General features: G+C 50.8%; 1 protein-coding gene and 1 long non-coding RNA gene across 4 annotated transcripts in view; one reads left to right on the top strand and one right to left on the bottom strand.

Moving 5' to 3' along the window:
• LOC113594265 (uncharacterized) overlaps nt 1-19781 on the top strand; it is a 48849-nt gene extending 29068 nt beyond the window's left edge. The window contains exon 4 of the long non-coding RNA XR_003414619.2: nt 17469-19781. This is a non-coding gene — a long non-coding RNA (uncharacterized LOC113594265). The remainder of the gene's footprint in view (nt 1-17468) is intronic.
• On the bottom strand, nt 11016-26262 carry NFIL3 (nuclear factor, interleukin 3 regulated). Of its 3 annotated transcripts, none has more exons than XM_053205353.1 (2): nt 26125-26262; nt 11016-12853 (listed from the first exon to the last, which is right to left on the bottom strand). In XM_053205353.1, the coding sequence occupies exon 2, from the start codon at nt 12709-12711 to the stop codon at nt 11320-11322; it is 1392 nt and encodes a 463-aa protein (XP_053061328.1). In that variant the 5' UTR covers nt 12712-12853; nt 26125-26262; the 3' UTR covers nt 11016-11319. The 3 variants fall into 3 exon arrangements, with proteins under 3 accessions (XP_053061328.1, XP_053061329.1, XP_026896981.1); XM_053205354.1 differs by lacking the exon at nt 26125-26262 and adding an exon at nt 24845-25076; XM_027041180.2 differs by lacking the exon at nt 26125-26262 and adding an exon at nt 24888-25076.
• Between the last annotated feature and the right edge of the window lie 691 nt (nt 26263-26953).

The raw sequence follows: 26953 nt of genomic DNA, 5'->3' as shown, positions 1-26953 counted from the left end.
GCTGCTAGATTGGCGTTCCTTTGACGGTTGTTACAAACACCAGGATGGAAAGACAACAAGACAGCAGGTGTCCTAACGGGACAGAGACACACGGCAAGTCCGGCTCTGCCATGAGACTGAGGCTCCGGGCGGGGGTCTCCTACCCAGAGGCCGTGTCTGCCGCCTCCCGCCAGGCCAGGGGGACACCAAGCAAATGATGAGTAGGGACAGTGGAGGTGAGGAAGAGATCTTGAGGGTGCGGGGTCCGCTGCTCCTGCCCACGGCACTGTCCCCTCTGTGATGCCTCTTTGAGGTGGCAGTGACCAGACGGCGGGAAGATGCCCCTGAGATCTGCGGATATGTCCATCCTTAGGAGATACTGACAAATAGTTTTTGAATTCATTATGTCAACTTGCATTCCTACCAACAGCGTCTGAACGTTCCGCTTGCTCGATATCTTTGTCAACACTTGGTATTTTCAGCCTTTTGATTTTAGGCCTTCTGGTGGGTGGATGGTGGATCTCACTGTGGTTTTGATTTGCATTTTGTTGATAACCAAGAACGTTGGGCTCTTGTTCATATGCTTGCTAGCCCTTTGGATATCCTCTGTGGTGAAGCGTGCCCCTTTACGTACAGATTGGTAGGAGTTTTTAGTATAATCTGATCATGACTCTCGGGTTGGTTATAGGCACTGGTAGAGATCTTCCAGCCTGTGGTGCATTTTGATGACTGAAAGTCCCTGATGTCAACGTGGTCCAATTCCTGGGGAGCTCTTCTTCTGGGTGGAGGAGCACCCTTGCTGTTTCCTGGCCCTCCCCCATGGGCTCGGTGGCCCCACGTGACTTTATGTCACGGCAGAGAAGAGCGTTGTGGACACCTTTCCTTCTGTCAGGAGAGAGAGATCTTTGTTGGAAGCCACAGCTGACTTCCCTTATATCTTGCTGAAAAATGGGGGTCACATCTCCTTCCTTCGCTGCAAGGGAGTCTAGGAAAGTGGACATCTGTCTTGTTCCTAAGCTCTCTGTTGTGAGGGAGGCAAGAGGACAGCGCACCGGGGAGAGCCGTCAGGTGGCCAACGAGCGAGGTCTGCTCAAGAAAGACGTCAGGCGCTGGGACTTCCTGCTGTCACCAGCAAGAGGGAAGGTGCATTATGCACCCCTCCTCCCACTGAGATGTGTTGATGACATATAACGTTGAGCCGTTAAATCTGCCTCCACTGAAAGATATCACGAAGCTGAGATATTATGAAGGATTTCTGATAAAAGTGAGGTGGGTGTGAAAATACCTCCGTGTGGACTCCCATATTTGCATGTGCCTTAGTGTCAGTTCTCATATACAGGCATTATTATTATTATTATTATTATTATTATTATTATTATTATTCCAAGTCTATTTATTTTAAGAGAGAGACAGCAGGAGAGGATCAGAGAAAGAGAGAGAATGGATCCCAAGCAGACTCCACATTGTCTGCACAGAGCCCAGTGTGGGGCTCAATCCCACCGACTACAAGACCATGACCTGAGCCAAAATCAAGAGTTGGGCGCTTAACTGAGCCACCGAGGCGCCCCTGCAGGCATTTTTAACATGGAAAAATACATCCTACTGAACTGCTTACCACTGGTAATCTGATGAGGATCAGATGGGAGAAGTGGAAACTTTATTTTTTTTACTTATTTATTTTTCAATATATGAAATTTATTGTCAAATTGGTTTCCATACAACACCCAGTGCTCATCCCAAAAGGTGCCCTCCTCAGTACCCATCACCCACCCTCCCCTCCCTCCCACCCCCCATCAACCCTCAGTTTGTTCTCAGTTTTTAACACTCTCTTATGCTTTGGCTCTCTCCCACTCTAACCTCTTTTTTTTTTTTTTCCTTCCCCTCCCCCATGGGATTCTGTTAAGTTTCTCAGGATCCACATAAGAGTGAAACCATATGGTATCTGTCTTTCTCTGTATGGCTTATTTCACTTAGCATCACACTCTCCAGTTCCATCCACGCTGCTACAAAAGGCCAGATTTCATTCTTTCTCATTGCCACGTAGTACTCCATTGTGTATATAAACCACAATTTCTTTATCCATTCATCAGTTGATGGACATTTAGGCTCTTTCCACAATTTGGCTATTGTTGAGAGTGCTGCTCTAAACATTGGGGTCCAAGTGCCCCTATGCATCAGTACTCCTGTATCCCTTGGGTCAATTCCTAGCAGTGCTATTGCTGGGTTGTAGCGTAGGTCTATTTTTAATTTTCTGAGGAACCTCCACGCTGCTTTCCAGAGCGGCTGCACCAATTTGCATTCCCACCAACAGTGCAAGAGGGTTCCAGAAGTGGAAACTTTAAAGTTTTCTTTCTATACTTCTATACTATGTTCCTTTTATATTTTTATAACTTGAAAAATACCGTAGACCCATCTTTATCTATTTGAGGTGCATTGGAGTCAATTCCCACTTACCAGGGGTGATGCGCCTTGGTTCGCCATTGTCAGTTTAATGGTGCCTGCATTTCTGAAGTGACTGACTGTTGGAAAGCACTGGAAACCCTAACAATTGGCCACATTTGTGGAGTGGATAAACCATGAAGGAGGTACTTTTGCTTTATAAAAACTCCACCAACTACTTACTATGCTAAGTTACATGAGTCACTTATGGGCTGAATTGTGTCCTTTCAAGATGTATGTGTGGAAGCCCTAACCCCCCGTACCTCAGAGAGGAGGCAGGCTCTTTGCAGAGGCAGAGAGAGAGGGAGACACAGAAACCGAAGCAGGCTCCAGGCTCTGAGCACAGAGCCTGACACCGGGCTCGAACCCACAAGCCGTGAAATCATGACCTGTGCCTAAGTCAGGTATTCAACCGACTGAGCCACCCGGGTGCCCCCAAGGAGAAACCAACCTTGACCTCGAACTTCCAGTGTCCAGAACTAAGAAAAATAAGTGTCTGTGGTTTAAGCTGCTGGGCTGTGGTGCTTTGTGGTGGCCACCTTAACATGCTAACACAGTCGCCTGATACTCTATACGCTATGCCCTTTTTCTTCCTTCTCCTCCCGTCTTATTGAGGCGTCACTGGCAAAACCATGACGTGAAGTGCATGATGTGATGATGTGATGTATGTGCACGTTGGGAGAGGATCCCCCAATGAGTTATCATATCCTTCACCTCACACGTTTCCCTTTTGTTTGGGGAGACCCTGTAAGCTCTCCTGTCACAGCCAATTTCAGCTCTACACTGTCATCATCTGTAGTCATCGTGATTTATATCAGATCCTCAGACCTCATGCATCTCAGAGCTGGAGTGCGTGTCCTGTTTCCAGACTCTTCCTGCCTATCCCACCCGCGGCCCCTGACAGCCACCATTCTGCTCTCCGTTTCTAAGCATTCAGCTCGGGTACGTCTTCACGCCTGTGAGCACTCAGTTACACCTAAGCCTTTGTTTGGTGTTTCAGCCTTAACTTTCCAAAGTTCTTCCATAATTCTCTCCTCTTCATCAGCAGGATAATTCAGTGAAGTGAGGTAAGTCAGGTATTCTCGCCTTACAGATATGGAAACTAATTCTAATTCTGGGCGGGGCCTGAGATTCTGTGTTTCTAGAAGCCTCTGTGTCAGGTTCTCAGCGCTGGAGCTCAGACCACACCTTGACTAGCAAAGCTGAGTCTACGCAGCAAGAAACCAGAAGACTGGCTTGGATCCCATCTGTATTTTTAAAAGCTAACCGGAGGGGCGCCTGGGTGGCTCAGTCGGTTGAGCATCTGACTTCCGCTCAGGTCATGATCTCGCCACTCGGAGTTCAAGCCCCGCATCCGGCTCTGTGCTGACAGCACAGAGCCTGGAGCCTGCTTCAGATTCTGTGTCATCCTCTCTCTCCGTACCTTCCCCACTCATGCTCTGTCTCTCGAAAATGAATAAATGTTAAAAAATTTAAAAGTAAATAAATAAATAAAATAAAAGTTAACCGGAAACCCGCATGTGAAATTGGCGGGAAGCGAGATGCTCCTACAGTGAATCACACAGCAAAAGCTCGGCGGATACAGATCCTACGGGTTGTGCAAGATTACTCCAACTTGGCTTTCCGATCCTCTGACTCATCTCAGGAGCGCCTCAAATCACAAGAACACCTCAAAGATTCAAAATTCGGGACGCCTCAAACATTCACAACTCCCGTGTTTTTGTGGCTGCTCTCTTCGAATTTACTCTGGGTATCTCTTCCCGACTTAACCTTTAGTCTTAGTATAGACATGGAATATTGGTGGAATTCTTCTAAGTAACTAGTATGTGTCAAGAAACAGAGTATCTACTGCCAAAAATAAAATGGCTTAAAAATAGTGCAAATCGAACCAGCAGGAGTTGATTTCCTGCCATCGCTTCTCAGGGACTCGAGCAATGATTGAGTCCCGTACGCAGAGAACAGATTGTTCCACACGAGGCCTTTGGAAGTTAACTTCAAAGCAGATGTTCTGGAAGCTTCTGTGACCATTACAGACAAGCTGTTCTCATTTTATAGAAAAACAAATACGTAATAATAAATTATCATACTTACTTTAATGGCTTAATGAGGATTCATTAGGAAACATTCATAAAAGGGGATAAGAAGTTCAGAAGCGTACCTTTTAAAATAATATTTTTAGGTGCGCCTGGGTGGCTCAATTGGTTAAGCATCAGGTCGTGATCTCATGGTTCGTGGGTTCTGGCCCTGTGTGGGGCTCGGTGCTGACAGCTCAGAGCCTGGAGCCTGAAGCCTGCTTCGGACACTGCGTCTCCCTCTCTCTGCCCCTCCCCATCTAGCGCTCTGTCTCCCTCTCTCTCTCAAAAATAAACATTAAAATTTTTTTTTAATTTTTTAAATAATGTTTTTATTCCATTGGAAGCCCAAGACATAGTGAATGGTAGCAATTGGTGAATCTTACAAATGAATACCGTAAAAATATTGGACAGGATTCATTCAAGCTGGAACCCAAAGCGGAAAATAGCAAACTAGAATGACTTCGGGGTCAGTAGTAATTTTAAAGAAGCTCTAAGTTCAGAGGCCAGATGGTATTCCTTAAAAGACTGATCCAGAGATGTTCCCCACAAAAACTTTAACAGGTGATGGTTTCCCCAAAGCCTATTTGAACACCAGCCCTCAGAGGACTTACTGCCTTTAAAAGGGGGTCTTATATCCCATACAGGGGTGTCTGGTTCCTGGAATAAGCACAGGTCCTCATGGGTTCGGAGCCCAGCTTCCTGTGTCGTTAGACTTTGCTGGGTGGTGTGCAGGGTAAGCTTTCCCTGACCGCTGGAAGGCACGCAAGCCAACCTGTGACTCTCCTGCCCGCTTTTCTAAGAGGCGAGTCTTTAGACACCTTAGGAAACCCAGGCTCCATGCCAATATAGTAGAGGTGTGCAAAATAGTTCAGAACTGGAAAATATCAATAATGCTGTATCACCTACTCGATTCCAGGCTGGTGAAAAGAGATAGGGGGAAGAATAAATTTAAGGACATGGATGTATCTTTAAAATTCAGAAACATCTAAGAGCTTTGAGCTGAGGTCCTAAAATACACCTTTCATAAAATTTAAAAAAGAGATTTCTGGGGCGCTTGGGTGGCTCAGTCTGTTAAGCCTGACTCTTGATTTTGGCTCAGATCATGATCTCACAGTCTGTGGGTCCGAGCCCCACATCGGGCTCCACACTGACGATGCAGAGCCTGCCTGGGATTCTCTCTCTGTCTGCCCATCCCCTGCTCTTTGTCAAAAATAAATAAACTTAAAAAAAAAAAAAAGGCTCCCAATCAGTTCATCAAATGTACAAAGAGCTATTACCCCACAGCCTCTGAGCCCCTCACACAGAGCTGTGGTCATAAGTGGGATCCTAATGCCCAGGATATTTACAATATTATCCTCTGCGATACGAGAACAATATTGGAAATTCTTTTGATATTTATTTTTCCAAAAATGAGATATTAACCTTTACTAATGTTTAATGTTTTAAATGACTTTAGTATATGCATCCTCTCTCTCTCTCTCTCTCTCTCTCTCTCTCTCTCTCTCAGGACTGATGGGTGGATGAGAAGATAAACGGATGGATGGACCCATTTTTTTAAAAGCTAGTAACTGTGGGATAAACTAGCAAAAGTTGCAACTCTCTGGTCTAAAAAAACTAGGACCATTTTGTTTTGCATTTTCAGAGCCCGGTCGGGTTACTCAAGTTATTCTTAGCTGTCCTTAAAGGGTACAATTTCAGAGGACAGAGTTTTATCTTTATGTTTTCAAAACAAAATTTATTTTTTAAATTGAGACGTGATCGACTTACAAGAGTGCATGTGTTTTAGGCATACACCACGAAAACTAACTTTTGGATTGAAAGACCGAGGGACACCAGTAATACGGAACAGATGCATTTTGATCTGCAAAACGGTTGTCCTGAAAACTTTGTTCTAATGTTCTTGTATCAGAACTTACTTCGAATAACGCTACTTGAATGGCGACCACCTGTTTCCGCCGGAGGAAAGACAAATAGTACAAGACAGCACGTGGCTGAGGCCGGGCAGGTACACGCGGTAGAAATTCAAAGGGAGAAGAACACCCAGGTCGGGGGGAGGGAGGATATATTCACAGAGTGAGGACGGGCAGAAAAGCCCGAAACCAAGAGAAAGAGGAGCAGGGCGCTGACTACCAGCAGCTGCCTCTTCCCCTCCCCCGGCCTCCCATGGGTCCCTGAAAGCTTCCTCATGGGACACCGGGGCTCCAGGGAAAACAGCAGACGTCAGTGGTACAAAGCTGTGGCTTCGTACGGCTTTGACTGTGTCCTACAGGAAGACCCATTCTACACCGTGAGCAGAAACCTACATAAGGTTAAATGTTCACCGAGCCACAGCCACACGTGCACAGACAGCGCGTGGCTAGTCTCTGTCAAGTTCGCACCACGCTCCCTTGTGGTTGCAGCCCCCGGTTCGGAACTCACAGGTGAAGAAAGGAGGGGTGTCTGCAAATTTGGTGTCCGCTAAAATGATGAGCGCCTCAAGTTCCAGGCAAGGGAGTCTGGCCGTTATTATTTATTAACGGGAGGGTCTACTGAGGGCGAGCGACGCGACCCGACGTGGGTTTTAAGTGCTCACTCTGCAGCAGAAAAACCAACATGAACAGACCCAACATGAGACACGAGGCAATCAGGCCCAAAAGAAGGGGACAAAATACTTACTGTGCTTCTTCCCCTTCCTCTCTGAGTTCTGCCTTGCGAGGCACCTCTAGTTAAGGCGGGGGTACACTGTGGTTAGCAGCAGGGCTTTCGGACATCACATCCCTGCCCCCGCCTGCCGGCTCAGTGAGCTTGGGCCGGTGTGATGGTTACTTTCATGTGTCAGCTTGGCTGGCCACGGGATGCTCAGATGGAGCGTGTTTCTGGGCGTGTCTGTGAGGACATTTCGGGGCACGGTTAGCATTTGAATCAGAGGACCGAGAGAGGCCGATGCCCTCCCCAGCGTGGTGGGCCTCGTCCGATCCGGCAAGGGTGTGAATAGAACAAAAAGGTGGAGGAAGGGAGAATTCCCCCTCTGCCTGACTGCCAGGGCTGGGACACCACATCTCACTGGGTAAACACCCCTGGCTCACCTGGTCCTCCAGCCTTCAGACGTGGACTGAGTCATACAACTGGCTTGACTTCTCTGGGCCTCCATTTTGCAAACAGATTGTGGGACTTGTCAGCCCCCATAATTGCATGAGGCAATTACTCTTAATAAATCTCAGTCTCCCTCCGTATATCTCTATGTATAAATATCCTCCTATACCATGCTTCCGTTTCTCTGGGGAACGCTAATACAGCGCAGTAACTTTACATTTGTATCATGGACGGAGGAAGAGCTCCGCAAGGCGTAGCCACTGTGAGTGGCACTGGGCAGAAGCCCAGAGCACCGCGAAGCCCGTGCCCGTGCGCTCACTGGAGAGTGCAGCCGTGTCCCGCCGCATTCCTGAGGCAAAACGATTCCCCGGAGTTCAGGCAGAATACTCCGGCCTCCCACAGGCCGCCTCTGCTGCCTTTAGAGACCAGCCACGCATCCCTCCCAGATTCATCCCGACCTCCCTCAAATCTTCACCTCACCCCGCGCCTCCACGCTCCTGCCCTTCCCCATCTTTCGGCAGCGGGTGGTCACGGGACCACGTTGCCCCGGGCTGGCCAACAGGCTCCCGTCCCTGTCCTATGCCTGGTGGCTGTGGTGGAGACTCCCACAGCCTCCTCCCCATCCAGCCCTACCCGATAACCATCTTTCTGGGAATTGTTAGGAACTACGGTGGTCCGAGCCTTCCCATCCTTGCTTTTGGAGAACCATTAAAGATTTATTCGGTGTATAAGCATTTTGTATCATTTTTTGGAACTTCGGGAGTGGGAAGTTCCCACGCCACACGCCATGAAACCGAAGTGCAAACACGCTCGGTTTCTTTGGTTCCTAGTGAGTGTGGAACTCCTTGTTTCTGACATTCTTTTTTTTTTTTTTTAATTTTTTTTTAACATTTATTTATTTTTGGGTGGGAGAGAGAGAGGGACACGGTGCAAGTGGCAGAGGGGCGGAGAGGGAGGAAGACACAGAGTCCGAAGAGGGCTCCAGGCTCTGAGCTGTCAGCACAGAGTCTAAGGCGGGGCTCGAACCCACGAACCGTGAGATCGTGACCTGAGCCGAAGTCGGACACTTAACAGACTGCGTGCCCCTACCATTCTTTAACATTCTAGACATCGTCCCATCCATATCTTAGACGCTTGAAATCATAAGGCAAAATGACGGAGGAAGAAGGCCTCCGTGTTTAAATCCAAGTATTCTCCATGACAACTGACAGGAGCAATTCACCCAGAAGATGCTACGGCCTCAGGCAGGCCCCTTTGCTTCTCACAAATGCCTCCTCCTTCCTTGAAATGACTCGAGTTTACCTTTCCTTTTTAAATATATATGTTGTTTTCTGTCTATTTAAGTAAACTGTACCCCCATCACAGGGCTCAAACTCACGACCCCGCAGATCAAGAGTCGCACGCCCTGCGGACTGAGCCACCAGATTGACCTTTCTTGCGATCATCTGCTTGTTCTTAATCCCCTTGTAGTACCACACACTGTAGAAGGCTCACCTCTTTTCGGGGCAGTTTCTCAGGGTTTCTTAATACCTTCTACTCTGTGGCCTTGAGATTGGCCACATCCGCTAGGTGCCTCTGGAGTGTTTACTCCTGCCACCCCTAGCGACATCCACCCAGGTGTGACACGACCATTGTCTTCATGCCTGGACACCGTTTGTATGGACACAACCCAACATCCCCTGGGAGCTGACTTCATAAGCTGGAGGGAACCAAAGCTTCCCCCCTCTCCCCACAATATGCATTTATTGTATTGCTTTTCTCCCAACTGTGAACGTGGACGGCATTACTTGTGTTTTCATTTAACATGGGAATCTGACTTTACACTTTATCCCTATTGTAATCCACGTTAGGTTCATTTCACCCGTTCCCGGCTGTCAGGTGCTTTGGGATCCCAAGAGCCACGTAATATTTTAGTGCTCTTGTGTGCTCTGGAAATGAGATGGGCTTGCCTCTGGGCCTCACCCAGCCACGGATAAAATATGAAGACACAAGGCCAAGGGCTAATCCTCTAAGCAACCACCCTCCTCTAAGAGCCAGGGCATTTAAGAGAGAAAACTGGTCTCTGCGGCCAAAAGGACAGTGTGGATAGCATGTATGTGCGTTATTAGCATTGCCTATAATTCAAAGGGCCACTTTTGTTTTAATGTTTATTTTTGAGAGCGAGACACAGAGTGTGAACGGGGGAGGGGCAGAGAGAGAGGGAGACCCAGAATCCAAAGCAGGCTCCAGGCTCCGAGCTGTCGGGCTCACAGAGCCCGACGCGGGGCTCGAACTCACAGACCGCCACATCATGACCTGAGCCAAAGTCGGACGCTTCATCGACTGGGCACTCCAGGCGCCCCCAAAGGGCCACTTTTAAGAACCTAAGGGAGGCAGCTTTTACTCAAACCAGGCAGCCAAAACGGCTGCTAGCACGGATGCTGGCCGGGCCCCTCCCTGCAGAATGAGGGTTAAGTCACTCCGCACATGCTCTGTGATGCCTCAGGCCCCTCCACCCATGCAGAACCGGAAGGAGGTCAGTGTGGAATGAGCTGGGTCTGCAGAGGGCTTTCGTGAGGACAGTAGCTTTGGAGAAAGCCGGGTTTGACCGGCATCCGCCCAGCCCCTCATGCCCCCCCCACCCCACCCCCAGAGACCAGTCCCACCGCACAACAGCAGACATCTGGTCCGCACTTACTTCTACAGGCGACTGCGGATCCTGGACAATTCATCAGTAATGCTCTTATCATCAATTTTCTCAGAATGACGCTTCCTTCTGGCCTTCTACGTTAGAGGCTACTATTTATATTCCTCGCTGGCAAACCATAAAAATATCAAGTCATTGTATATACTTAGGCTACACATGCTGAAATAGGACAACTGATGTATTCTCTGGAATTCTGGCAACTACGTAAAAATGGGATTTCACGAGCTTAACCCCTAGTCTATTGTGCTCTAGAACTGTTAAGATTTAGAATCACACAGAAGTGACTTCATCCTTAATCTTCACACCCTCTTTCAAAAGAACCTTTAATTAATAAGGTGGGTCAGTGACTCAACTCTCCACATGAATGTGTCAAAAAGGAGATGACCCAGGAGGCTGATAGCCTGATGCCAGCCAACTTGGGATTTTTCTACTAAAAAAAAAAAAAAACAACACAGAGAGGGAGAAAATGTAAGCTTGAAGAAAAATAGATAATGGGGAGTAATTTAGTAAATTAGTCTCAAATGCGAGAAAATTGTTACTGCTTCCCTCTCCTTGGAAAGTTTCCAAACTTATGATCGCCTGGGCCAAACTAGAAGAAAAACAAAGTGCGCGCTGAACACACATGCCGGTTTTCCCCAAGTCAGGGGAGAAACCCCCGCCCTGCCCCCCAGTGAGTAAAATGAGGAGGATTTTCATACCCACTCCTGCAACTTGAGTTGCCTTCTCTTTTCCATAAAGTCAAGTGCAAGGGAGCAGAAGCTCTGTCTTTGTCTTTGTCACCAATCCTTTATTGAAACTGGTAACTGACACACTTTATAACAGAACAACAAAAATAATGTTCAATATGTACAGCCTTTGCGACAGACTATTTGACTATACACAAGGCAGAGTGATAACACAATCTAATCTCCGTAATAACCTGTGCACAGAAAGACACCCAGCAGACAGCATGTGGACACATACAGTGGAATGACATCACGGGTCCAGTGAAACTCCCGCCTAATACAAAACGTACTCCTCTATTGCAAATGACGGCTTTCTAAACACCCAGAGCGTTTCAGTAGTAGTCTACCCCGAGTCCGAGGCGGAGATCTGGTGTGTGGCTATGAGTCTCTTCAGTGACACCACCTCTGCAGACAAGTTTGCTATCATCCCCTGCTTCAGAAACAAATTCTCCGGGTCAGAGACTTGGTAACCGCCGTCCTTCATTTCTACAACTCCCGTTTTGAAGCTGTTCTGAGTTTTGCCGTTCAGTTCTTTTTGATGCCAGTGTTCCGATTTGAGAGACCAATCCTGGATGTTAGTCACCTGCACTGAGAAAGGGGGGAGGGAAGAGTGTACCATAGTCGGGGCGCTATGCTTCTCCAGTTCGAAATGCCTCTTCGGCGTCCCGTCCACGGGCGAGGACGGCTTTTGCGTGGCCTCAAACTCGTGATCGAAGGCTTCGACTTTGATCTGCATGGCTTTGGCTTTGATGCGAAGCTTGTGCGGCAAGGCCGAGGAGTTCACTTCCGGAACTTTCACCACGGTGGCGTGCACGCGCTGAAGCTCCACGGGAGAGTGGATGGGGCCCTTGGGGACCTGCTGCTCGTCTTCTCCATCCGAGGACTTCCCCACCGCGCCGTCCTCGGTCTCCGACGTCCTGGGGGAGTTGCTGGAGGACCGGGCGGCCTGCAGCAGAGGCGGGGAGTGGGAGTAGCCGGGGAAGGCGGTCCCCATGAGGTTCCGGTACAGGGAGGCCCGGTAGGCGCCCCGCTCGTCGCCAGGCTCCCTGGCGTAGCTCTCCAGCTCCACCGGCTCTTGCTTGATGGCCTGGAACTTGCCGTCGGGGCTCCCGCAGCCACCCCGCGCGGCCCCGTCCTGCGCGTGTTCCAGCGAGGACACCTCGGAGACGTCGGACAGGGAGGCCTGCGGGGAGTGCTTGATGACCGAGATGCAGCCGCTCGTCACCATCGCGGGCTCGTGCTCGTCCGCGAAGGGGCCGGCGCTGGACTTGGCCGCCTGGTAGTCTTGAAAGTACACAGCCGTGGAATGGCTGAGCTTCTGGATCTCCTGGGCGTACGCCGCAGAGCTGATCAAGCCAAACTTCAGCTTGAGGGAGAGCAGCTCGGCCTTCAGGGTGGCGTTCTCCTCGCCCAGCGCGATCAGCTTGTTCTCCAGGACCAGGTCGTTGAGCCGCCGCTTCTCCCGGGAGCGCTTGGCCGCTTCGTTGTTCTTCCGCCGCTTTTCCCAGTACATGGCGTCCTTCTTGTCGTCGGGGATGAACTCCCGCTTCCGCCGGCACGCCGAGGACTTGCTCTTCCCCACGCTGCCCTCGCCCAGCAGCAGCTCCTCGCCGGCCGTCAGCTCCTCGGAGACGTCGGCCAGGGCCGGGCCGAGCACCGTCATCTTGTCCGCGCCGCTGCCGGCGTCCAGGGACGCCTGCTCCTTCTTCACGGTCTGCATCTTCCTCAGCTGCATCCGAATCCCGCGCGAGCGATTCCCCGCGACTCACCACCTGCGCTCTGACAGCGGCGGCGGAAGAGCCATCAACAGGCTTCCTCCTTCTGGTCCGCGGGGCGAGACGGGTCTCTCCGGCTCGGCGCTCTGTCCCCGGGGCGACCTGCAACACAGCGAAGGAAGAGTCACCCGTCTGGCAAATGCTTATCGCCCACCGCGCACCGGGAACCGCGCTACGCACGCAGGGCCCACGGCTCTGCGCCAGACCCAGCTCTCTCCCGGGGCGCCTGGGGGCCCAGTCGGTTGGGCGCCCGACTTCGGCTCGGGTCACGATCTCGCGGTTCGCGGGTTCGAGCCCCGCGTCGGGCTCCGTGCTGACGGCTCGGGGGCCTGGAGCCCGCTTCGGATTCTGTGCCTCCCTCTCTCTCTCTCTGCCCCTCCCTCGCTCATACTCCGTCTCTCTCTCTCAAAAATAAATATTAAAAAAAAAAAGACACAGCTCTTTCCTTCAAAGAGTCTGCCATCCAGAAAAGGAAATAGGTAAGTAGTACAGGACAGGTCCCCCCGCTCCCTGGGACCTCTCAGCAGAGTGCCACGTGGCCCAGGAAGAAGGGTGCAGCAACGCGCGTGCCCAGGGAGAAACAGAGGCAGGCTGTTTCAGCAGCGGAAGTGTGGGGCCGGCGCGCAGACATGGGGCCTCCCAGGAGAGAAGGACAGATGGCCTCTGGGGGGGTTAAGTTTTTGGTGCTCCTGAATAATTTAAGATGACATCTCTATTATCACCGCAAGGCAAGCAAGACCACCTCTTTCTTCCAAGGAACCTTCCCAGGTGAGCTCCGATATCCGGAAACAAATTCTGCAATCACACGGAACAAAATATATAACGGGTGCCAAATTTGTTTCCGGGAAAATGAAAACAGAAGCCACCCAAACCGACTGACTTGAAGTTGTTTCGACCTGACTCTCAACGGGGACGCACCCCTGACTGCCTGCTGGGCTCCTGTCCACAGCTCATTGGGCCAGGTGGCCCAGGATTCTTCCCAACGAAGCCACCTCTCCTGGTACATCTGCGCTCCACCATTAGATAGATATGTTCTTTTTTTCTGGTTCCTTCGAATTGATTCGTCAAACCTCCACTTTAGATTGAAGCATCCTAAGTGCTTTTTTTTTATTTTTGGTCCCGAAAAGTCTGCCACAATAGATTTCATTTAGACAGTAGTTTGGGACAAAAATAAAGTTACTATTCAAAGGGTTTTTTTTTTTTTTTTTTAAGTACAGTGCATTCCTGAAACTTGAAGTTATTTTAAACCTAGAGAATATAATTGTGGAAAGAATTTCTTTCCATTTTACTAATGAGTTTCAAACAAAATATATGAAAAAAAATAAACCCTCAAAAATAGAACCATCAGCTGGCTTCCTTTTCCACTGATGAGATATTTGTAATCTGAATTTGGCTTGACATGAGGTAATAAACCCATACTAGGTTCCAGTAACAATCTTTTTGTGGTGGTTTTTGGATCTGTGTTTCTAGACGGGGCTTCTCTGCCTAATTTCCCAGTAGGCAATACTTTCATAAAGGAGATATGGAGAGACAACCGTTCATTCAGCACTATCTGTATGGCACGCTCCCTTGCCACATTAAAAACCCTGACTGTTCTTGCTTACGTCACTCTCTCTTTCTTGTACATAGTATTGTGATGACTAATGAAATGAAGTCTAATTCTATCAGCTGGAAAAGCCTGCCAGCTTCTTGTGTCTTTTCCAGAAGGAACAGAAGAAATGATGTAATGATTTCAGGATCATAAAGAAGGTTTACTGCCATGTTTTGTTTTTTGGTTTTTTTTTTCATTTTATTTTATTTATTTATTTTTTTTTTTGTCCATCAAACTGAGCCAACATGCAAACGATCGGTTGCGATGTAGTGAAACCCGTGATTAAGAATACCAGGTTTCTGTTTGTTTTTGATAATACGGCGTTAGCAGGGAACAAAGGCACGGAGTGTGCGCAGTGGGCAGGGATGTCGTAGAAAGGGAAATCTTTTCTGGTTATCTCTTCGCAGAACAACACTGCTTTCTGTAGTTCCGCTCAGGTTTCATCTTCTGATGTGAAAACCCACGTTTCTTCTACATACTGGGTGGGCTCTTCCCTGCTACGAGAGACTTCTGATCCCCAGCTCGGTTAGGTCTCTACCAAGTGTGGAGGCAAAGAGTCAGAGTTCCAGCAGCAGCGGACAAGTGCATCGATCTTTTCTGGGGAGCCCTTCAAATCGCCACCGGATCCTCAGGTCCTACTGGTGTTTTGTTTTGTTTTGAGCCATGATATAGTTCCTTTCAAGGATATCTTTTTTCCACTGGAGACTCACTCTCTCTGTGCATTTAAAAAAGTTTTCTTTTAATGTTTATTATTTATTTTTGAGAGAGAGACAGGGTGTGAGCAGGGGAGGGGCAGAGAGAGAGAGACACAGAATCTGAAGCAGGCTCCAGGCTCCCAGCTGTCAGCACAGAGACCCACATGGGACTTGAACTCATGGACCAGGAGATCATGACCTGAATGGAAGTCGGATGCTCAACCGACTGAGCCCCGCCCCCAGGTGCCCCTTTCCCATGCATTTTAAAATGTGTCCTTTGTTGTTGTTGTTGTTGTTTTTTAAAGAGTCACATTCCTTTTACATGTGCCTCCCGATGAGTTTTCACAGCTAAGCTTTTGAAATGCCACACCTTTCTGTCTTCGTTACTCTTCCTAAACTTGTCCTTATTTCATTGTTTCCAATCTTCCAGTGGGTTGGGACGTTTTCAGCCTCCTGGTCCAAAGGCTGCCCATGCCATGAGTGTGGGTGAGTGGGGCAGGCAGCCCTCACTGTGCGAAGGACACTGTCCCACCTCCGTTTAACGCAAGTACCCCCCCCCCCCCGCCTTGTCTTAACTTCTCTTTCACCCCTGGCTTCTCACCGTCTACGTGCTTGATGTCATCTCTACAACTTTGTCGGCACGTTCAACACCTACAGAAACGCTCATTTCTTTATACTTAATCTTCTTCCGGTTTGAGTTGTACTACGTGTACTAGAATCTGGGCATCTCCCCTCATCTGCAAGTATAAATTGTCTCCCTGACTCCATTGGCAAATGACCACCTGCTACCTTAGAGTACTTTCTGCAGTATTTTTTACCGAATAACCTTGCAGTGTTGGAAAGAGTTGATCATAAGTGTGAGAAAACGCCGGGGTGCCTGGGTGGCTCAGTCGGTTAAGTGTCCGACTCCAGCTCAGGTCATGATCTCGGGGCTTGTGAGTTCAAGCTCTGGGGCTCTGTGCTGACAGCTTGGAGCCCGGAGCCTGCTTCGGATTCTGTGCCTCCCTCTCTCTCTGCCCCTCCCCCACTCATGCTCGCTCGCTCTCTCTCTCTCTCTCTCTCCCTCTCAAAGTATACATTAAAAAAATTTTTTTAGTAAGTGTGAGATGATGCAGACAGAGGTGCTGATGTTGTATACCGTATCTCAATACAGGTTTGTTTTATGTGTCCAAATCCTCTGCAAAATTTTTCAGGGTCCGAAGTAGTACCTTTGTATCCTAGCAACAAAGTGAATGTATAGGTGTCCAACATTTGATTGACAGTCACTCACCTGCCTTGTCTAAGAAAGTTTTGTATCTAAACAACTTTCTCATGTTTTTTTTTTTTTTTCACCGAAGATGATTATGTAAATCCTAAAAAAAAAAGACATCTTACTTATTCCCAGAGAGCTTCTCTTTTTCATTAACTGATTTATTCGGCACACACGGAGCACCAACTGTGTGGACCAGGCACGGAGCCAGACTGGAGGGAGGGGAAATACAAACTCTCAAGAGTCAAGGAGCTCCTCATCTCCCGAGGGAGCCAGACCAGAGATCACAGGGCTGAAGGAGGCGTGCTCGAGGGGTGCCGTGACCGCGGGGGGCCTGGTGCACACAGCACATTATTTCTAGCCCGCTTTTTTTCTTGGTACGGTGGTGATAACACGAGCCACTGTGACAGGTGCCACCGACTAAACTACGCAGCAGGCACCAGGAGCCTCTCATATTTCTGTTACCCTCACAATGACCATTTTCAGAAGAGAAAACAAAGGCTCAGAGAAGTTAAGTGACTTGCCCAGTGTCCCACAGCTATTAAGTAGCAGGGCTCAGCCCAGATGCGGGTCCTTTTCCCCCACCAGCACCCTCTCCGACACCTGCACGGGACCGCTCTGTGCACCTACGGTTCCTTTTCTGCGTCACTCCCACTCTTGAGTCATACACACCCGTTTGCTGAGTTACGTTGGGGGCAGAAAGCCACTATTAGATGCTGCCAGAACTTCCTTTAAGACAACAAAGGTACCCCCGGGAACTTTTCTCCAGCTTCTTTGGAGTTGTTTCCTATCTGGAGAGTATTTCACGAATTGAGAAAACATTCTAAACTTTCATCTCTGCTAAAAGGTTAATCTCCTGGCCTTCCTATAGGCTATCATAGGGAAAAAGAAAAATTATAGTAGGGGCATTGTCGCCTATGAGGTTTTTTGTTTTGGGGGTTTTTTTGGTACTAAACCAAAGTGTGTCCGTTTTCAACGTGGAGGGGAGGCGCATAGTTAGAACACAGAGAGACTGAGTGACTTTCCCAAGGTCACACAGCACTGAAGGGCAGAGGCAGGCCTTAGACTGTCTTTACGCCCCTGGATGATGAGTGTAAAGGATGCTCGACTATGAGCCTTCTAGCACATCAGCACACATGCTCAGCTAATGGTTTCATTTCAACCTCCACTGTTTTCCCTCAGGACTGACTGAACACCGACTTGGCCTCTGCATCGTGTTTTCAGACCACCACGAGCGTGCGCCTCGATTTGCTTTCTCTAGTGACTGCCCCCAGCTGCCGGTTCTGTGACACTCGCATGCCCGGAGCGGTCAGCTTCAACACACCCACCGGGTAATCGGGCTGCTGCATGAAAACACGAGTGAAAAGGGACACTGAAGGGCAGGAGACGCCGCATTGCAGTTGACACACACCGTCCCATCCCTGGGACGGACATGCCGTCTCTAGTTAAGGCTTCTTAACATCACACTATCCACTATGGGCGGGAGTTCTGTTTTGTGAACGCAGAGTTTCAACGTCTGTTCCAGTCAGGTGACCTAAACGTTGTTTTAAATTAAGACGAAAGTCTGGTTGAAGAAATTCTCCAAAAGAATAAAAGTTCCCAACATGAAGTTCTGCACCTCATGCTTCCTCAAGGAGTGACATCGTCACCCATGTTTACCATGACAGACCTGTACCTTCCCTGGTCCCCAGCGCACCTGTCAGAAAAATCATAGATGGGACGCCTGGGGGCTCTGTCCGGTAAGCATCCAACTCTTGATTTCAGCTCTGGTCGATGATCTCCCAGTGCGTGGGATCGAGCCCCGCGTCGGGCTCAGGTCAATGATCTCCCAGTGCGTGGGATCGAGCCCCGCGTCGGGCTCAGGTCAATGATCTCCCAGTGCGTGGGATCGAGCCCCGCGTCAGGCTCAGGTCAATGATCTCCCAGTGCGTGGGATCGAGCCCCGCGTCGGGCTCAGGTCAATGATCTCCCAGTGTGTGGGATCGAGCCCCGTGTCGAGCTCAGGTCAATGATCTTCCAGTGTGTGGGATCGAGCACTGCGTCGAGCAGGCACTTCTGACCTCGCAGAGCCTGCTTGGGGTTCTCTCTCCCTCTCTTTCTGCCCCTCTCCCCCACTCTCTTTCTCTCTCTCAAAATGAATACATAGACTTAGAAAAAGAAAAGGAAAATCATGGTTGACAATTCAAGCTCTTTACAAAACAAGAAGGAAAATTTTGTTTCAAGCATCTAAAATCTTAACAGTAGTGTGGCCACTACGATCAACCGTGACACATTTTGTCATTAATGATCTCTTTAAAGGGGAAGTCTTACTGCAAACTGCTTGCATTAAACATCTTGACTTAAAAATTCTGTCAATGCAAGATGAAATACTATTTAATGGGCTCCCCATTTCGGAAGCATTTTTTATAGAATTACCTCATTTTCCTGCACTCTCTGGATGTGCCATGTACTCCCTCAGAGTTGTAGCCGAGATGACATTAAAGAAAAAAATTATTTCATGTTAAATTGTAAATGGTCTCTCCACGAAGCAGACAGCTGCTTGTTTTTAAGATGAGTGCCATTTCAGTGAAAAAGTAAATGAATAAAGCTAACCAATTCACAGCCCTTTAAACTGTTAAAACTAGCAACACGTTAACCTTCATTTCTTGCTGTGGGTGGGATAGAGTCCAGGACATGATTGTTTCAATAAAATGCTTTACTTCTTTCCCTGGCCAAGAATAAAATCCAGTACTTAAGAGCAGAGATAGAACAGGAAAAGAATACACACATGCAATCACAGGGCTGGGGGGGGGGCGGGCAGGGAGAACTCAGGAGGCATTGAACTTGCAAGGGGATTTGCTAATCCGGCTGAAAACAAAAGGCTTTTTTTTTTTTTTTTTTTTTTTGTAAAGTAATCTCCATAACCAACATGGGATCTCAGGACCCTGAGATCAAGAGTTGTATGCTCTACTAACTGAACCACCCAGGCTCCCCAAAGACTTTTTTTAAAAAGATATTTATTTACTTTTAATTATTTTTTAATGTTTATTTATTCTTGAGAGACAGAGAGAGAGAAAAAAACAGAGTATAAGCAGGAGAGGGGCAGAGAGAGAGGGAGACACAGAATCCAAAGCAGGCTCCAGGCTCTGAGCTGTCAGCACAGAGCAGGACGCGGGGCTCGAACTCACAAACTGCGAGATCATGACCTCAGCTGAAGTCGGATGCTCAACGGATTGAGCCACCCAGGCACCGCATCGCTTTTTTTTTTTTTTTTTTAATAAAACTATGTTAAGCCTTTCTAATTGCCAATGAAGTGCCTCCCATTCAATAATACAATTCTGTCTCTAGTAACACAGGCTTGAACCCTAACATTAGAGAGAAGTGTGTACTTGACCCAGATACAGGCACACACATAAAGTGATTCTCACACTTTGCCAAAATCTGTCCTATCATAGCAACAAATTAACCTACTTTTTCTATTTGGGCGCCTCTGTAAATAAATGTGTCAAAACCTGATGGAGTTTACGAGTTTTTACCATACGTGGAAATATTTCAAGTTGCTTGCTCTCTCATCCTCAATAAAGGACTACTTAAAAATCAGATTTAATCTGAATAAATAGGACAGTGCTGCATTTTGTGATAGCAGAGCTGAAATATGAAATAGTACAGCATGACACTCTTATAAAAGAAGACGTGTTTGTAGCTTAGCGCACAATAGAAATACTCCGAAGACCGTGTGCAGAGATGCTAACATGTACAAACAACCGAATGGCCTGGGGAAATACAGACCAAAGGCTCTCACTGAAGAGGGAGAGGAATCTGGGGGGTGGGGTGGGGGAGGGCAGGGAGTGGAATGGTAGAACATTTTTCAAAAGCCGCAGTCACTTCGAAAGGGGGACATTCATTTCCTTGATACTTCCAAAGATAATGGATGGGTCTGACGAGTAATCTGAAATCCTAAGGGACACCAGCAATCGGCAATCGCGAGGTAACCCCCTTATAGGAAATTCTGCCACGGGCACGCCACCGCAGAGCACGTGCGGGATGAATAATGATAGCAGAGAAAGTTCTTGAATGTCTGGGATCACACTGAAGGTCTCCTCAGCTTGACTTGTCGATTTCTTCTATTTAATTTCACTTTCTTTGACAGTGGGCAAGATGATTACAAACGTATGGATAGGGCAGATTTTTTTTTTTTTAAGTGTTTCAGTGTTTACCTGAAGGCTATTTAATTGCAGTTTCGGATTCTTTTTAAGAGTTAACTGATAAAAGACACCGTGTTCTGATAACCAAGAGCCTTATAATACAAAGATCATTCTGACTCCAAAGAAACTGAGTCCTCAAAACAGATTATTATGAATGGCATCTAGAAAATCCCTACTAAACTTTATCATAAAAACAAGCCTAAGCTCTCTAATTAAAACCGTATGAAAAACAGCAATTTTTTTGAAGCAGTATTTTTTTTTAACTACAGGAAAAGTATTTGCAAAGAAATTTGAGAGGTAATTGGGGGTAGTGGTAATACAGATTCATTTTGAAACTGAAAAGCTCTTATGTAATGTCTGTGATCAAAGGTCAACATCTTTCGACATTCTCCACGAGTCCGATCTGGATAAGAATCAACTCAAATATAATTTAGGAAAATAACAGGATATCAAACAATGTGTTAATGCTGTGAAATACTGGCATACCTTACAAAACCCAGAAATGCATATCAAAGGAAACTTCAATTACATTGTTTCTGTCATATTTTGAACCGAATCCCAAGTTGCTCTCATTCCCTCAATACAAATTAAAAATAAACAACTCCTCACAGCATCACTGTCATCTGGATTACAATGGAAATAATGAAGTATGTGTGATTTTAGCTCGGGTAAAAATAAAGCCGAGGCAATATGACTGCACCTTTTCCATTCCATGCTCCCATCACGTTCACGTCTCGGAACTGACTACGGACCAAGGCAAGGTCAACTAGAAATATCCACTGGGCTGGTGAGTCAGGCAGTTGCTCAACACGGGTAAGCGCTCTAACAAAGGGTTTTTAATTTTCAGGTTGTTGCATCACACCGATGTTATAATTGCCCTTCGCAAAGATAAGCCCTTAACACAGAAAAGGAAATTGTTTCAAAAGCTGCAGTGAGCTTGTACTCATGCTCTGGGGAGGGGGAGAGACAGCCCGTTTTTGGGCCGGTGGTCGGTCTCTGTGCCTCCAGTCCCTCACCTACAAAATGGGGACGGTGACGGAACACAGCACAGTGGCCAGGCACACGCAGGACTAGGGTCTAGGGAGGATGCTCTTAATTTCATTTCTGAAGAATGAGCAGCATCGAGGCAACGAGGGTGATGAGTGCCAGGCTGTGTCAGCCTCTCGTGATTCTTAGGGAAGCACTGCCCCATGTCGATCGGACGAAATCTTCTCTTAATTAATCAAAAGGGCTGAACGTGACTGGCTTCACGGAGCACGGCCTCAGTTTCCAACCACCGAGGCTGCACCCAGTCCTTCCCAGACGTGTCATCTGTGGGGTCCCACGAGCCGCGGCTGGTCTCGGACCATACGAGTTCGCAAGTGGACGATCCAGGCCAAGGAAAACCGTCACAGAGAGGTGACGGGAACTGGAAAAGGCCGCGCTGTGTGGCACTCTTTACATCATTCCTGCCCTCCCCCCATCGCACCCCTGTGTTCCTTCTAACACTTCCCCAAAATATTAACCCAGTGACTTGGGTGGTTGTACAGTACGTCAAGAACTCCCTTCAAACTTAAATCACCCTGGAACGCAATGGCACAGTTTTGGTGGGGGGGGGGGGTGAGGGTGGGGGCGGGCGGTTATTAGAACAAAAACATATTCCAAGAAGGATCTTCACTTACAGGCTTAACTCAAACTTCCATCCTTACTATCACTGGACAGAGACTTAGGCAGAGGAAAAAAATCAAGGTGAGTATCTTTATTAAAAAACAAAGCAACCCGGTTTCTGGTCAACTACACGAGGAAAGCTGTGCTCCTCACAACTACCCAGCTGGACAGGTTGTGTGTGCTCGGTTTACCGGGGACGCCAGTGGAGATCCCAGCACTTCCCGAACCACAGGTTGGGGCTTGGACCCGGCTCTTCGGGGCCTGCGCTCTTAGCGCTTTGCCAAAGCTGGCCCCGACCGATTGACAGCGGCCTTGGAGCTCAGGAGAGAAACCGACTGGGGGCAGGGATGCGGCACGTGACCCCACAGAAGAAACTTTCCAACGGAGTGGACTGCCGGCGAACACCTGTGATGTGGTCGTGGATTCACTGCGAACCAGTTGAGCTCACTCTCTTGAAGTCTCTACGCCGGGATGAAAGTACTGTAGTCTTACAGTAGGACAGCGGCGTCTACGTGGGCGTTTTGATTTCTACTTTATTTTGAACTCGGGGGATTCAAGTTCTTTCTACTCTAGCCTTTGACCGCAAGAAGTAAAGGTTCAAAAAAAAAAAAAAAGAAAGAAAGAAAAATGCATCCACTCGACTAGCCACAGTCAAGCTGGGGCGCTCCTTCCCATCGCCACCGTCAATGCTGGAGCGCCCCCACCCCCAGTGCCTGTGGTCTGTTGACATTTGGAGGTTTTCTCGGTCTTTCTCACTTCACCAATCCAGAAGCACTTGGCTCCGGCTCCAAAATACAATGAAGCTTGCAGGAACAAAGGTGTCCGCGGTGCTCAGCAGCTCACCGGGGAAGAGCAGGAGGCAGGCCGCCAGAGCTGCCCCGTGGCCCGCCTGGCCTCTCCTCGCGCCTCGCCCCGGGTGCCTCTCGCTCCTCCCCAGCTCCCCTCCCCACCCTCCCCGGCTCCTCTCCGCTCCCCTCCCTCCGCCCGGCGAAGCCTGGGCGCACCCGCACTCCGCGGCCCAGGTCCCCCCGCGCCCCCAGCGCGGCGCCTCACCGGGACCCGCCCCCACCGGGTGGGCGGCGCAGCGGGGCCTCGGCTCTGCCAGGACCCCCTCGCCAGAACAAAGGAATGTGGGGAGGGGGCGCGGAGGCGCGCAGGCCGCGGAGCGGCTCCCGCCCAAGCGCCGCCTAGGGCGCTCCGGGGTCCCGACCCTAGGCTCCCAAGCGCCACCCCCGCATCCTAGCCCCCAGCCCCGGTCCCCCGCGGGCCCGCAGGCGGGAGGGGCGCGCCCCTGGAAGTCGCGATCGGAAGGTGGCGCTACGCGGTCCCCAGCAGGCCCGGGGCTCCCAGCCCAACCTCCAAAGTAGGTCGGGGTCTGACACCGGGGCGGGGGTGGGGGGTGGGGTGCTGGAGCGCTATCAGCTTCTTGGAAAGCAACTGCAATTATCTGGGGTAATGTGATTCATTCCGGGGATGAATCTCTGTAACGCGCCCCCCCCCCAAAAAAAAAACCCCAAACCCTGCTCTTTAATTATTTAAATGTTACGTCAGGGAAAAAAAATCTGACATAGACACCACCATATAAATATATTCACACATAATTACACTACATCAGAGTGCCGGAGGAAATTTAAAATCTGGGTACATTATATATTCATATATCCTCACTCGAATAAAAACTAGGGTATCTACACGAAAATGCAATCTACTAACCTATATCTGTTTCCCATAAATCATATCTGGTCTGGAGGGGGGAAAAAAAACCACGATGTGAAATAAATACTTGTGACCTCATTCGCTGTTGTTATTTACAAAAGCCAGGGCCAGAGATGACGCTTGGCCATCCCCTGCTGTTCCCAGGGAACACAGCACTTTCCTAAAGTGTCCTTTATAAAGACAAATGGGAACCAGCATCCAGCAAATCACCGCGCTCGGCGAAATGCCTTCCTAAAAATACAATCTTATCAAAGGTCTCCGAAGGCGTGAAGTTGAAACTACAGCAAATGGCCTTGAACTTGTATTTGCACACAGCCCTGGAGAAAACACCAGAAATAGCATTGCAAGGCCACAATTGTTAAAATGTGATAGGGCTAAATTTAGAAGAACGCTTGTTTCATTTAGGGCAAAAGACACACATTCAGCGGCGGGAGCTAACGCAATGCCTTACCCGGTTGTCTACTTTCCTGTTTAAAATATCCTCAAAAAAAAAAAAACAAAAACAAAAACACTGTGACAGTGACATTTTAAAGGCTGACATTGTCCTACTTTCTTTGTAGCAAGATTATAAAATCACGTAATTAGCTCCCGCTTCCTATGCTGACTGCCAGCAAATTCGACAGTTACATAATGCAACATTTCCAGGAAACTATTATGTGATCTGTCTTGTCGTGTCTGAAAAAGCAATGACAATAAGGTGAGAAACAGGGCTGATGGAGTGGAACGCATTAAAAGCACGGAGGTACGGAGGTCAAGACCACAATGGTTCGCCCCAGATTTAAAAATAATAGCTCGCAACACCTACGGGGCAAACCCCGGGAGTATCCAAGATCAGAATACAACCCGAGGGGTTCTTCGCGTTTTGTAGGAGGCGTGTGTACAAAATCTCCGTCTTTATCCGGGACGTGCCAATAACGACCTCCTGTCCAACGCCGCGCCACAATTTCCAAATCATCGCACACGTACGCGCACATTCCCACATCAGCCCCGTAACCCGAGCCAATATTTCACCGTGGGCAGATTATGCAATCCGGGCAAGGACGAATCCTACAACCTTCTCGGGCGCTGGTAAGACACGCTGACGACAAACGGGCTGGAAGACGTCCGTGCAGACACAGCCCCCGACACAAACAGACGCGGCGCACGCATTCTCCGAATGCCGTCACGGTTCACGCGAGCTGCGCTCTTTCCCAGCAAGACGATCAAGGCTCGTCCCATTTACTCGGCACCCCCCTCCGCCCCCCCCCACCCCCCGCACACACCCCCGCCGCCAGCCCCGCAGAAGGGACGAGAAAGGAGGCAGCGAGCGCTGCCCTCCCCGCTCGAGATGGCTCAGCCTCCCCGGCGCGCCTCTCCACCAAAACATCAATTTTCCTGAAATCAGGAGACATTATGCAACAGCGGCGCGGGGGGGAGAGCCAGCCGGCCCGGACTACGTGCCGGCGCCAGGGCGCTGCAATCAAAGCGGCCACCTTCAGGTGGCGAGTCCCCTCCCGGCAAAGCAGCAAAAGTTTATGTCATGAACGCCCCGCGCACACTCGCCGCCGCCGGCCAGCCCTGCGCGCAGCCCGGGCCGCGCGCCCCCGGCAGCTGGCGGGGAGCTGGGGAGCCGGGGCGCGGGGCGCCGGGCCGGGCCGGCGGTGGGCGGAGCGCTTACCGTGTTCCTGCTCCCGGGACGGCGAGCGCCCGGGCGGCGGGGCGGGCGGGAGCGCGGGGGGGGCGGGGGGCCCGGGGCGCGCGGGGCGCGGGCCGGGGCTCCGGGGCGGCGGGCGGGCGGCGGCGAGGGCGCGGCGCGGGAGGCGGGCGGCGCGCCGGGTCCGCGGGCGCCGTGGCCGCGCCGGGAGATGTGTGTTAGTAGGTCAGTTCCGAGCGCCGCGCTACGTCGCCGCCCGCCAGCCTCGCGGTGACGGGCGGCCGCGGCCCCAATCGCCGCGCCCGCACCCGCCCCCGGCCCGCCGCCAATGGCCGCGGCCGGCGGGGGCGGGTTCTCCGCGGCCCCGCCCCCTCCCGGCCCGCCCCCACCCCCTCCCCTCCCCTCCTCTTCTCTCCCCTCCCCTCCCCGTGCCCGCTCCCTCGCCCCGCCGCCCGCGTCCCTCCCCGGGCCGGGGCCAGCGCCACCGCCACCGCCCGAGCGCCCGCGAGGACCCGCGCCCCGCGCCCGGCTCCGGGGCTGCGCCACGGCCGGCGCTCCCGGGGGGGAGGGGGGGGTGGCCCGAGCTGGGGAGGGGCCCGCCCAGCCGTCCAGCTCTCCCACCGCTGCCTGCGCCCCCCGGCGATCCGCGCTCACTCACAGCGGCGCTTTTTGTCTCCCCGAGCACGCAGCGGCCCGGCTACCTGTTGCCCACCCAGCACCGGGCCGGGGGGCCGCGGGCGTGGCGCGGACCGCCGCCCGCCCCTCCCCGCACACCCCCGGGAGGACCCCTCCTCCTGGGGGCGGGTGGGGAGGGGGGGGGCGGCGCTGGCGAGCCGCCAGCGCTCGGGGCGGGCCGCCGCGGGGAGGGGGGCCGTCGGCCGGCCGGAGCCCCGCGGGGGCGCTGCGTAGGCGGCGGCGACAATGCCCCCGCGCGTCTCTCCCGGGAGCGCGACGGCCCGCGGCCGGGAGAGAAAGCGCCGCGCGCAGACACCGCCCCCTGCGCAATTAGGGCGCAGATGACGGAGGCGAAGTTGTTGCGTAAGACGCCTGGGGAACGAGGCTCGCCGAGGTCCGGCTGCCCTCGGCCGCGCCGAGTGGTGGCCAACGCGGGTGCGCCCTGCCGGCTGGCGGGCCGGCGTGCGCCGCTGGGGCCGGGCTCCGCCGCGCGGGGAGTCTTCCTGTGATCCCGGCGCCGGCGGCTCGTTCGGGGCATCTCTGCCCCTAACCGGACGCGGTCGTCTTCTCCCCCAGATTCCCGGGCTACGTAAGGGACGCGAGGAAATGGGGGAAATGGCACCTCGCGGCGCGTTCCCCAGGCATCGCGCTAAGGGCTGTAAAGGCACGTGGCACACACACACAGCGCGTCTACAGAATGAGAGAGAGAGAGACAGACAGAGAGAGAGTCTGCCTTTGCGAAGGGAGCCATATTCCTTACAGTGGCGCACAGACTTGCCCAAATACGGGATGTGGCAGGTGGGGAAGGACCT

Source organism: Acinonyx jubatus, chromosome D4, assembly GCF_027475565.1.
Source record: "Acinonyx jubatus isolate Ajub_Pintada_27869175 chromosome D4, VMU_Ajub_asm_v1.0, whole genome shotgun sequence".
Taxonomy (NCBI): Eukaryota; Metazoa; Chordata; class Mammalia; order Carnivora; family Felidae; genus Acinonyx; species Acinonyx jubatus.
Note: the sequence above shows the minus strand (reverse complement) of the source record. Positions and strands in the feature narration are given on the sequence as shown.

Excerpts from the sequence above, each read along its gene's own strand:
- NFIL3 (XM_053205353.1), bottom strand. The coding sequence starts at position 12,711 with ATGCAGCTGAGGAAGATGCAGACCGTGAAGAAGGAGCAGGCGTCCCTG.